The sequence below is a fragment of the Carica papaya genome, chromosome 2, assembly GCF_054855325.1.
Source record: "Carica papaya isolate Zhongbai chromosome 2, ASM5485532v1, whole genome shotgun sequence".
NCBI lineage: Eukaryota > Viridiplantae > Streptophyta > Magnoliopsida > Brassicales > Caricaceae > Carica > Carica papaya.
In genome coordinates this window covers 11707688-11720799 of record NC_142310.1, presented here as the reverse complement: position 1 = coordinate 11720799, position 13112 = coordinate 11707688, and the positions used below count along the sequence as shown (strand labels likewise).

Below are 13112 nucleotides of genomic sequence, written 5' to 3'. Positions count from 1 at the left end.
TTTGGTTTGGGAACAGGAAACCAAGTGGCATTTTTCTTGATCATGTTCAATTCTTCTTCCATAGCTTTTCTCCAAACCTCGTGTTGAACAGCTTCTTCAAAAGTTGTTGGCTCTGCAACAGCAATGTTGCATTGAGCATAGATGTCATATAAGCTTCTTGTCTTTTTATTTGGTGATTTTTCTGACTCTTGATTATTCATTTCTTCATTTTCTTCTTGAGCTTGTTTTGAAGTAGAACTTATATCATCAGGAATTATCTTTTCATCTTTCCAATCCCAGTGAGATGCTTCATCAATTACCATATCTCTTCTGGTCATAACCTTTTTAGTCTTTGGATTGAAGACCCTGTATCCTTTTGTTTCTGTACTATAACCCAAAAAGATACAAATTTCTGCTTTGTCATCCAGCTTCTTCCTTTTCTTTTCTGCTGTATAACAGTAGCAGATGGAACCAAACACCCGTAGATGCCTTGTAGCCGGCTTCCTTCCACTCCAGCATTCATATGAGGTCTTTCCCTCAACAGCCCGAGAGGGAAGTCAGTTTAACAAGTATACAAAAGTGTTCATGGATTCACACCAAAATTGCAGAGGCAACTGTTTATCCTTGAGTAAGCTTCTTGCCATCTTAACTACAGTTCTGTTCTTTCTTTCTGATACTCCATTTTGCTGTGGAGAGTAGGGGGCTGTAAGCCGTCGTTTTATGCCTTCTTTAATATAGAAATCCTTGAACTCTATTGAAGTGAACTCCAGACCATTATCTGACCTCAAACACTTCAGCTTCATTCCATTTTCTGCTTCTGTTTCAGCTTTGAACTCCTTGAATTTTTCCGGAGCTTCATTCTTTGTTTTTATGAAGTAGATCCATGTCATTGTGGAGTGATCATCAATAAACAGGATGAAATACCTATTATTTCTTAGTGACTCTGTGCTCATAAGACCACAGATGTCTTTGTGGATCAATTCAAGCTTGGTATTTGCTCTCTAGGAAGACTTTGAAGGGAAGGGTTGTCTGTGCATCTTCCCAAATTGGCAGATTTGGCATATCCAGTTTTCTCCTATGATTTCAGGGAGATCTAGACTCAATTTTAATAAGTTCATCTTCTTGAGGGCTTCAAGATGTACATGTCCAAATCTTTGATGCCATAGAATGGTGTCGTTTTGAGTGGCGCACCTTAGTTTTTCTTCAGCTCCTTGCAGCTTCAAGGTGAAGCTTCTGTTGATCATTGGAATGTTCGCAATTTTATATCCATGTGAGTCTTTTATGGAGTATGAATTTTCCTTGAAGACCACGGTGTATCCCCTTCTGATTATTTGGCTCACACTTAACAGATTTTGCCTCAGGCCAGGCATATACAGGACGTCAGGTATGACTCTTTTTCCTTAGCTCGTGGTTACTGCAATGCTTCCTTTTCCTTATGCTCTTAATGCGTTTCCATCACCTAGAGTTATGTTGAGTTTTGTATCCTTGTTAAGATTAGAAAATATTCTTTTGTTTTTGCACATGTGGCTTGTACAACCACTGTCAATTATCTAGTGAGTGTCAACTTCCTCTGATTGCTCGCTGAGTGCCATAAACATCTGCTCATCTCTTTCGGTTTCTTCGGTATAGTTTACTTCTTGTTGAGACTGCTTTGAGTAGAAGAAGCAGCTGTGTTCCCTTCATATTTTTTCTTCCATTAGTATACCTTTTTGACGTGTCTGCCTTCTTGCAGTAATTACACTTGATCGGGTTCTTCCCTTTATACCAGCAGTCTTGTTCTAGGTGGTTATTGCGAGTACATATTCTGCAGTTTTGTAATCCCTTTTCTTGCTTATTGTTGTGTTTGTTTGAATTTTGTCTTGATCATGTGACTTGATCATCTTGATTTCTTCTTCCTCCTCTTCTTCTGCCTTGATTTTTGCTTCTGCTTTGTATAGCTACTAGTGCTCCTTCGGTGGAGTCTCCATCTTTATTGCCCATACGTGATAATTTTCTCCTGTAAATAGAGGAGGATTTAGTATGCCAGTCGGGTTTGTTGCCATGTTGTATTTTGTTTTTTTTTATTTCTTCTCACAAATCCCTTTAGATCATACAGCTCTGATACCACTTGTAGATTTTTAATCAACAAACTATCACAATTTTTATTGTAATTTTAGAGAGAGTTTAGAGAGAGAGAGGGCAAGAAAACAGAGTATGTGTATTCAGAGTTCTCTGTTTTCTTGTTTCTCTTAAACTGCATAAATTTTTGGGATGAATGAACTATCATTTATTGATTGATTTGAAGTGGTATTTAAACATAGAATTAAATTAGAGTCCTATTCAAAAAATATAATTCGAATTCTAACAAAAAACAAACTCTAAACACAGAATTTAAAAAACAATCCTAAACCGCATATATGTCGATTTTCTATATGTATTCTGCCACCTCTCTGTTCGGAGCTTTATTTCAAATAGATTTCTATTATAAATGAAATCCTTACGTCGAACATGGATATATATTTATTGGTCATGATATAAATAATTTAGAAGATTTTAAGGATATCATTGATCAACTAATTGAAATGTAAATGATTTGTACATGGTGGTATCCCCTTGGTACTGATGTTTATTATACTACACTTTTATCTCAAAAAAAAAAAAAAAGATGTGGCTGTCTCAAAACAAAAATAAAGCTAATTTTGGTGAATCAACCAACAATTGTACCTATAAGAAGGGTCATGGTGGAAAATTCTTTCAACACAGAAGAAAAGGAAAAGAAGAACAGTTCGACAGTAATAATCAGAATTCAAAAGGAGCTGAAAGAAGTGAAAACGGAAGCCCAAAGCAACATCACTATTGTAAAAGGTACAGTCATATAGATAGATATTGTTGCCTTAAACAAAAACAAGCCAAATTTTTTAAAGAGAAGAAAAAAGAATGAAACTAAAAGTTTATTCCTTGCATGTTAGTTCGTTAAAGAATTTGTTAAAAAAGAATGTTATTCTGGTTAAGAATGTGCTTCAAATGTGTGGTATGTAGATAGTGGATGCCCTACTCTTGATAAGTTGATAAATAATTGAGTGGCTATAAGCAATAGAACAGTTTGAAAGGCTCAAAGAAAATGTACTATTAAGATAAATTCTTGTGGTTTAGATTTCATTAAAAACCTACTTTATGTGCTTGATTTAGTATTTGGTTTATGGTATATGGCCTTTTAGGATTGAATTGGGTCATGGCCAAATCCGTGAGAAATGAGATGTGAGCTTGGGTGGGTGTGTGTAAAAAGAAAAGTAAATTACTTTTAGTACCTCTTTTTTTTGGGTAGTTTGAAAGGAAAGAAATGCGAAAACGATTGAGAGGATTGAGAAGATTTTATTAGCATTAAAGATAAATAGATCAATACTTTTGGTTTTACGATTTCGTGTTATGATATAAATGGTTTAGATGATTTGGAGAATGTCATTGACCATTTGATTGATTTATAATTATTTTGTATACGAACGGTACCTCTTTATTATCTATGTTAATATTAATATTATACTACACTTTTATTTTAAAAAAATGTACTTGATTGAGATTCAAACTTGTTCTGTGTGGGATAATTCTTTTTAGATAGTGTTTCATTTGTCTTTGAAGACTAAATATGTTACGTCTATAAAGACAAGTCTAAAAAGCATCCCTTGGCTAAAGTATCGGCGGTTAAGAATAAATTATTTCCTTCAAGCCAAGATTATTGTATCAAATTTGCATTGAAGACTCTGCATGATGAAAACTACCATAACATCATAGATATGAGCATCTAAGTTTTAAAAGGTTGAGTGTGTTGCATAAATAAAATTTGATGACTGGCTTGCCTTTCAAGCATGCTGATGGTGTTTGTGAAAGTTGTGTAACTGGAAAACAACATTGAGATTTCTTTCCTAAAGAAAAGTCAACAAGAGCTACAACACCAGCTGAGTTATACATGCAGATACGTGTGGCCCAATAAGCACTCTTTTACTAAATGGCAGCAAATATTTTAATGTTTTTATTGATGATTTTAGTCGAATGACTTGAATCTATTTTGTTAAAAAAAAATCAGATGCATCATCAATTTTTAAAAAATTCAAGCCCTCTGTTGAGAAGCAAAGTAGGCAGCCCATGGAAGTGTTGCTGACAGATTGTAGAGATGAATTTGTCTCGGAGAAATTTGACAAATTTTGCACTGAATCGGATACTAAGAAACAATTGACACCCAGTTACACTTCATAACAAAATTAAATCGCAAAACCGAAGAATATAAGTCTTTTGGAGATGGTAGATGCTCAAATTAAAGAATTTATCAAAAAATATTGGGCTGAAACAATTCACACAGCAACTGTTGAAGATAAATGTAGAAATTATAATTTATTTTATTTATTAGTTGAATTCAAATATAATTCATCTTTAGTTAGATTTATAATATATTTATTTTAAAAAAATCATATTATTAATTGAAGTTTATTTTTTAAGAGATTTAATTTATATTTATCTTTTAAATTATGATATATTATTTTTATCAAATTTGAATTCGATGTAAATCTATTTAAAAGTACTTTAAGTTGTTAAATGTAGATAGTGAGTGAAGTTAATGAAAATTTAGATTTTTTTCATCCTAAAAAAAATTATAATAAGTAGTGTCAGAGCTTTGTTGGTCAAGGATATGTGAGAAAAAAAAAATATAGAGAGAAAGCAAGCAAGTCTCATACATCAAATATGACTTCAAACACCTTTCCTTTATCTTCACCTCCCATTTTCACAGGAGAAAATTATTAATTATGAGCTGTGAAAATACAAACATATCTATAATCTTTTGATTTGTGGGATATGATTGAAAATGATGGCAAACTCCCACCATTGTCATCTTATCTAATTGCAGCTCAAGTAAAGAGTCATAATGAAGAAAAATCCAAGACGTACAAAGTAAAGACTTGCTTGTACTCTTTAGTTTTTGAAATGATTTTCACTAGTATCATAACTTGTGAAACTTCAAAAAAGATATGAAATTTGCTTAAATTTGAGTATTTAGGCAATAACCAAGCCAGATTGATGCAAGTTTTGAATTTTAAGAGAAAATTTGATATTCAAAGGATGAAAGAATCAAAAGGAATCAAGAAGTATGTTAACAAGCTCGTGACAATTATTAACAAAATTAGATTATTTGGTGAAGAGTTTTTCAACAATAGAATTATTGAAAAAAATTTGTGAGCTTACCAGAAAAGTTTGAGTCAAAAATTTCATTACTTGAAAATTTTAAAAATCTATCTAAAATTATAATTGCAGAATTAAGTAATGATTTGCAAGTCGTGGAGCAAAGAAGAACAATGAGAGATGGAAAAATAATTGAGGGAGTTTTCATCGCTACAATGTCAAATAAGTCTTCATCAATATCAAAGAGAAGAAAATTTCTACCGTGCGGAGTACACAAGAAAAATAATCATGATAAAAAGATTGTTGGCATAAAAGTAAATCACAATATTTTTATTATAAAAGATTTGGACATATACAAAAAAATTGCAGGTTGAAGAATGAGTAAACAAATATTATTGAAGAAGAAGAAGAAATTCTTTAAAATCTGAAGAGAAGAGCTCCAAAAAATTTTGATGAGAAGTACATCAAACAATTAAAAATTGACGAGAAGTGCATTAATAATCAGAGGTTGGTGAGAAACGCATCAACAATTGAAGAGAAGTACTTCAAAATATGAAAATCAAACAAAAAATATTAGAGAGAAGTGCTCTAACAAAATAAATTTAGTTATTATAATTTCTACATTAAAAGAAATTTTTGAAGATAAATGTAAAAATTATAATTTATTTTATTTATTAGTTTGAATTTAAATAGGATTTATCTTTATTTAGATTTAAAATATATTTATTTAAAAAAAATTATTTTATTAGTTAAAATTTATTGTTTTAAAAATTTAATTTATATTTATTTTTTAGATTATGATAAATTATTTTTAGTAAATTTGAATTCAATGTACGCCTATTTAAAATCACTTTTAAGTTGTTAAATGTAGAGGGTGAGTGAAGTCAATGAAAATTTATATTTTTTTTATTTTAAAAAAAATTCCAACAACAGCTTATATTCTCAATCTAAGTCCTACAATTGCATTGTCTTATCAAACTCCTTTGAAGTATGGTACAGATGGAAGCCTAAGATAACTCATTTTAAGGTTTTTGGTTCTATCGCACATGTGCATGCTCCTCAAAAAAGAACAAAGCTTGATGTGTTGAAACTAAAAGCTATCAATTTTATAATCCTCTTGCCGAGAAGTTACTAATCAGTTTAGATGATCTATTTGATGAGAAAAATGCTTTGAAATGGGATGAGATATAATATTGTCAAGGTCTTTCTTTAGAAGATGATGATCAAGGAGAAAATCTGTTAATGCTTGGTGATGACAACAATGATGACTCCACTCTTTCATCACCATAATCCATCACAACCAACTCACTTAATTCATGAAGTCCAACATGTTCTGGCTCTTCTTATTTTTCAGAAACTCTGCCACAAAAAAAGATGAAGTTCGGCAGCAATTTATGCAATAACGGAGAGATGTCAAATTGTACATGTGCAAGAGGCCAAGTTACAATGAATGAAGAAATGAAGGTCCTAGAGAGAAACAAGACATGGGAGCTAACTAATCTTTCAAATGGAGCACAAATAGTTGGCTTGAAATAGATTTACAAGACAAAATACAGATCAGATGGGTCAGTCCAGAAATATAAAGACAGGCTGGTTGCTCATGGTTATATGCAGCACAAAGGTATGGATTTTGATGAGACATTTGCTCCAGTGGCAAGATTTGATATTATAATGCACGCTTGTGGCAGTAGCGACCCAAAGTAAATGGAATGTCTAGCAATTTGATGTAAAATCAGCCTTCTTAATGGTGTTTCGATGAAGTAAGTGTATATACAACGTGTAAAAGGCTATGAAGTGGCAGGTCAAGAGAATAAAGTATACCGTTTAAAGAAAGTATTGTATGCCTAAAGCAAGCCCTACAGACCTAGTATGAGAGGGTCAATAAACATTTCAACAAAAGCACAAGTAAGCCCATTTTACATGTCAAGGCTAAAAGAGGTGATGAATTATTGATTTTGTGTCTTTATATGGATGATTTGGTCTACAACTGTAGTAGTGCTTTATCAATTGATGAATTTAAAAAACTTATGATATCTGGATTTGAAATGACTGACTTGGGAATGATGAATTACTTTCTCGGGTTAGAAGTGAAGCAATGTGATGAAGGGATTTTCGTTTCACAAGAAAAATATATTAATAATCTTCTTGAAAGGTGTAAAATGCAGGAGTTCAAGCCAACAAACACTCACCATGATTAGAAACAAACAAGTCAGTTTGAATAATGAAGAAGAAAAAGTAGATGGTAATGTCTATTGTACTGTCATTGGAAGTTTGCTTTATCTGACAAATATTTTGGTAAGATATTTCACCAGCTACTAGTATTTTGTCACGATTTATGCAAAACCTAGCAAATTGCATTGAGGTGCTGCTAAGAGGGTGTTGAGATACTTGAAGGGCACAAATTCACTTCGAATTTGCTTGTATTATATTATAGATTCTTCATTGCTTAGAGATGTATGTCCTAAACTCTACTAGACTAATTAAGGTTGGGATGGTAGGAAAGATTAGTGGGTTGGGGAGAGACTGCCTCTAGGGTTGTTCATATAAATCAATTAGGTGAAGAAAGTATTTGATTTGGAGAAACATTTTCAATGATTATTGTGTGTATCATCATCTAGCAATAAGTAAATCCTACCTCAAAGAGTAGTCTAAAAAGATATGATTTTTATTTTTTTAATGATCTAATACCTGCCACAGTAAAACATGTTATGAAACATAAAACTCATTAGAAATGTTAATTGAACAAACTCAAACCTGAATTTCTGGAATGATTCCATTTCCAAATGTTGTGGCAATGATAGCAATGGCGTTGAATATCCCAAAAACACGACCTTCAGTATTGCCATTTATGGTATAATCCTTTGGCGGGGCATTGGAAGAATTTCCTGACAAAATACAACTCAACAAATTCATATTCAATTCTATATTAAAATTTTATTAAAGAATTTATAGTGGTTGGTTAATATATATATATATATTATACCTATAAAAATGGAGGCAGCAGTTGAGCAGGTGCTGTAAGCAAGGCATAGAAGCAGTGAAATGAAGTTGATGTGTCTCAAGGAGTGGAAAGATGGGATCTGGGCTAGAATCAACATAAAACATCCAAATACCACAACAAATTCATAAAGCTTCATGTCTCCTTGGGGCTGTGATAATAAGTAAATGGCCTGCCAAAAACAACCAACCATGTTTGTCTTTCAGCTCAAAACAACATATACATATACATATATTATTATATTACATATATATATAGGTCTAACCTTCATGCATTGTCCTCCTAAGAGGGTGGAAGCAATAACAGCACCGTAGCAGACCATGAACTGAATTGGCCCAACATAATACCGACCCCATCTCCGCCCTGTAACATTTTTAAGTCACAACATTAATTTGGGTTTATTAAAAGTAACTGAACAGGAATTAATTTTTGTAAATATTCTATATAAAATTCCATTATCTCCAAAGGGCTTCTTTTTCCTTGTGCCTTCCTCCACCCGATCAACTTTTCTCCATTTTTTTGTCTCATTTATTTATGCCAAAGCAAACTACAAATGATGGAGATAAGCTGATCAAGCGGAGGAAGCTAAAAGAAACAAGAAAAAGAAAAAAAAAAAAAAGATAAAGAAGAAGGGAGGGCAAAGAAACCGTTGATTATGGTTAGAAGAAGAAGAAGAAGAATTTGGTAAAGTTAACTGCTTTATTTTTGTTTAAAGTACTAATTGGGCACAAATTCAAAATGTAAACAGTTATTTTAATAAAGTAAATTGTCGAGAAGTAATTTGATACTATTGGTAAAATATAATAGAGTTTTTTCTTGTAATACCCCCAATAAATGAAGTCAAACTACATTCATATATATTATACTGAATGTAGGAATTTGTGAATAAACAAACTTAGACATTACTCTAGTGTATCTAGTGTTCTTTTACATTACATTAAGAAAATCTTAAATATCACATTTACGGGTCTGATTGCACCACACAACTAAAAATTTAAGAAACTATGAAATTATTTTATTGAATAACTGATTGCTTTTATCAAAAGATTATAATCGTATTATGGAGTCTTAGGAAAGTCTCTTCTAATTAGATCAGAAAATAACAAAAATAATTTAGGAATACAACTACTAATAAAAAAGAATATTAATATTAAAAAGATCAGGAAATATTAATCCTAATACAAATAAAAAATATTAAAACAAACAAAAAAACTAACATTCTAAAATTACTAAAACTAATAATTGACTTCTAAATAATATAATAATTTTATATATAAAAGAATTACAATTTATAATCAATTTAGATAATTTAAAGGTAACCCATTATGTATCATTCTTTCCTCTTTGGAGAAAACTCGTTCACAGAGTCTTGAAGAGACAAATAATTAAAACATTGATCTATGAGCTTTTTTATAAAAAATTAATGAACTCTGTGTACGATTATTTTTCTTCAAAAACAAATATTTTGGAAATATGTAACCATTTAAGAGTGTGAAATCATGATGGTATGATACAATCAACATATTGACCAATTTTTAACTTGAACTTCATTCTTTAGTTAAACATCATTGAACCCAATTATTAGTTTAGGTTTCTCATTGCATAAACTTTGATGGTACTTTTTTTAGGCAATGATAGATCATAAATAAGCTCAACATCTATACTCTTATGAAAACATAACAGTTTTTTACGTTTCTCAACTTCGACAGGCTCCTTGCCTTTATCTTCTTCATTAAATACAAGTGCTTTTGAAAGTTTGTGCTAATCATACTAACTTCTGTGCGAAACACAATAACTACTTAAACATAAGTCTTTTCATGTGAATTATATGGGTCACTAAAGCATGATGAATTTAAATATGAGTAAAATGAAATGAAAAGATAATGGGAAGAATGCAAAAAATAAAGAGATAGTTTGATCATTTTGAATGTTTAAAATATAAAATATATATATATATTAAAAAGACAAAGCGATTCTTTAATTCCAATTCTCCCCCTATAGCAAATTACGAAAACTTGGAGCTAAATCAAAGAAATCTTAGTTGATGGATTATAGTTTGAGCACCCATGTTATTAGAAGAATATGTCCATTTATCAAATTATGATGCCTCAAGTTTTTTCTGTGGGAAACATTGTTTCTACTCGTCTTTCCACTATTACCTAACTTTTTTTGTACCTTCTATGATAAAAACATAATTTTGTGGTGAAGTTCTACAAAACTATAAAAAGGAATTTTTTCCTAAATATTTTTAGATCAAGGGTTTGTACATGATTGGGCGATCAAGACTCGAAGATAGAATGTTTATGATGTCTAAATATCTCCAATTTTTCTAGTCCTTATCAAGCTTTAGCATCACATGTCAACATTTATTTGGCATAATCAGCTAGTTATTCTTCCCAAAAGATCATTAATGATGAGGTGAATAGTTTATATTTATCTTCTTTGTCCATTTCTTTTCTAGTTGTAATTGTTGCTATTGTAATAAAGCATACCAGTACTCTTTTGGTGTCTCTTACATTCCAAGCTCACAATATTTTGAGCTAATTTATTATAATGTTTAAAGGTCGGCTCCCCTAAGCCCTATAAAAAAAATTTCATTTATATTATGTTATCTTCATCAGTCATCACAATAAACACATCTAGTTCTATACTCTTATAAAAAACTAACGTTTACTCTCTCTTCACCCAGTTTTAGCTTCCGATTGAAAAACTATTTTTAACTCATGTTAAAGTTATACATTTTGATGTTTGTGGTTAGTGAGAAAACACATGTATTTAGTGGTATATCACATTTCAAATACCCTGTCAGACTCTTTAAAATCAGCTGCTTCAATGGAGTTCGTTATCACTATGTTGTTAAGATTATGTAAACATGCTTCATGAGACCTTACTTCTGTCTAATTTATGAATGAATATCTTTTAAAGTGCTGTATATTTCGCAAGCAGACTATTGATTCAAGTTCTTCACATCACATCACTTCTCGAGCTTCTCTTTGTAATTCTCCCATACTAATTTAAACTAAGAATTTTTTAGGTGTCTACGTTATGTAATATTATATCCATACACTAACCACAAACCAAAATCAAAATCTCAATGGTTCATATTCCATAGATATTCTCAGCATTAAAGTTCTATTGAGCTTTTAAACTTGTCAAAGGAAAAGTCTACATTTATAAATGTTTGGTGTTTAATAAACTTAGTTCCAAGGCTCACTATTTATCCCTCCCCAAGGTATATGGTGAGTCTAGTCTCATCTTTTAACTTGTCTCCTAGTCATTTTTTCATGTCTACAAATGATGGTGGTTCATCTCCATTTAGTACATCAATACCTTTAGCCTTTTTAGACCTGTTTGCAAATTATTCCTCTTACAAGGCTTTGGGTAATATTTTCCCTCCAGAAAATGTTCCATATCATTTTTGAATGAATGTCTTTCAAAGAGCCATATATCTCATTAGAAGACTCTTAACTCAAGTTTTTTGTGGTGGTCACCTTTTAAGCTTCTCTTTGTAGTTACCCAACTAAATTAAATAAAAAATTTTAGGTGTCTGTGCTACATAAGGTTACAGCCATATTTAAATCACAAAGTATAACCAAGATCTTAATGATGCATATTCCTTGGGTATTCTGAACATCTAAGTTGTAATAAACGATTTGTACTTATCAAATGAAAAGCCTACTTTTATATGGATTTGGTGTTTAATAAACTCAATTCCAAGGCTTCACTAGTTCCCCCTCCCGACGGTCTATAAAAGTTCGACCTTATCTTACTAACCTGTCTCCTAGTAACTTACTCATCTATAAAATAATGGCACCCAACTTCCACTAATTAGTACATCAACAACTTCTACCCATTTAGATTAATGCATAAATCATTCCTCCAATAAGATTTTAGGTAATATTTCACCTCTTTGTAACTTGTCTCCCTCCCAAAGGCCTATAGAAGTTCAATCTCATCTTACTAACTTGTCTTCTAGTAACTTATTCATCTACAGAATGATGGCATGCAACCTCCTCTAATCAGTACGTAAACAACTTCTATCCTTCTAGATTAATGTATAAATCATTCCTCCAACAAGATTTAGGTAATATTTCACCTCTTTCTCCTCACTTTCTATTAACAATTCTAACTTAGTTAATTGACTTATCTCAGGCAACATTTTTTTCCGCAATACATGCTTAATTTCACCTTAAAATGCTCTAAACTTCTTTTCCTTGAACCTTATTGTATGTCATATATGTTGAAGAATGGTCACTATTAACAAGTTATAGTGAATGAAATGAAATGCATTAATAAAAATGGTAAATGAAAGGTCCTATTACATCCAAGTTCGTAAAACTTGGTTGGTTGTAAATGGGGTTTCAAACTCAAAGTAAAATCCCGATGATTATATATTTAATTCCTATTTGGTGGCAAGGGTTTTCACCAGAGTCTTAGTGTTGATTACTTTAATAGTTTTAATCCTTTAGTGAAACCTGCTTCTATTGGGATATTTCCTCTTCACCTCTACGTGTTTGCATACTCTGATGTCGTTAGACAACAATTCAAACAATTTACTAATGCAGTTGTTCATATTGTATACTTTAATGGCAATCCAATATCTTAGCATAACAAAATATGAAAATTGTTTGCACAATCCTCAATTGAAATCGAATAGATGTTTGTTACCTCAACTGCAACTAAGCTGCTATTGGTTCAAAATTTATTAATTGAACTTCACATCAAAAATCTCTGAGCCTTCTGGGATATACTCTGGAAATCTTGGAGCCACTTATGTATATCAAAATCTGGATCTATACTCTCGCATGAAACACACTTCACTGACCTCCATTTTATCTTCAACAACATGACCAGAGGGCTTTTACAATTCTAGATATTGGAGATTGAAGAGGAGGTACGTATGCAGTAAAGATAAAGGAAAGAATAAAAAGCAAAAAAATAGGAAAATATGAGTTTTAGGGCTATTTCATTTATAGGAGGAACAAAA

At 31.4% G+C, this 13112-nt stretch overlaps 1 protein-coding gene across 4 annotated transcripts in view; it reads right to left on the bottom strand.

The window, feature by feature from the left end:
• LOC110815600 (GABA transporter 1-like) overlaps positions 1-13112 on the bottom strand; it is a 52301-nt gene that overhangs the window by 20905 nt on the left and 18284 nt on the right. For 2 of the 4 annotated variants that reach the window (XM_088213328.1, XM_088213329.1), the window contains exons 3-5: positions 8391-8488; positions 8111-8297; positions 7882-8012 (exon numbers count right to left, since the gene is read on the bottom strand). In XM_088213328.1, the coding sequence (XP_088069454.1) occupies positions 7882-8012; positions 8111-8297; positions 8391-8488 (416 nt within the window). Of the gene's footprint in view, positions 1-7881; positions 8013-8110; positions 8298-8390; positions 8489-12793; positions 12995-13112 lie in introns of all 4 variants that reach the window. The other 2 variants (XM_088213330.1, XM_088213331.1) reach the window with 2 other exon arrangements.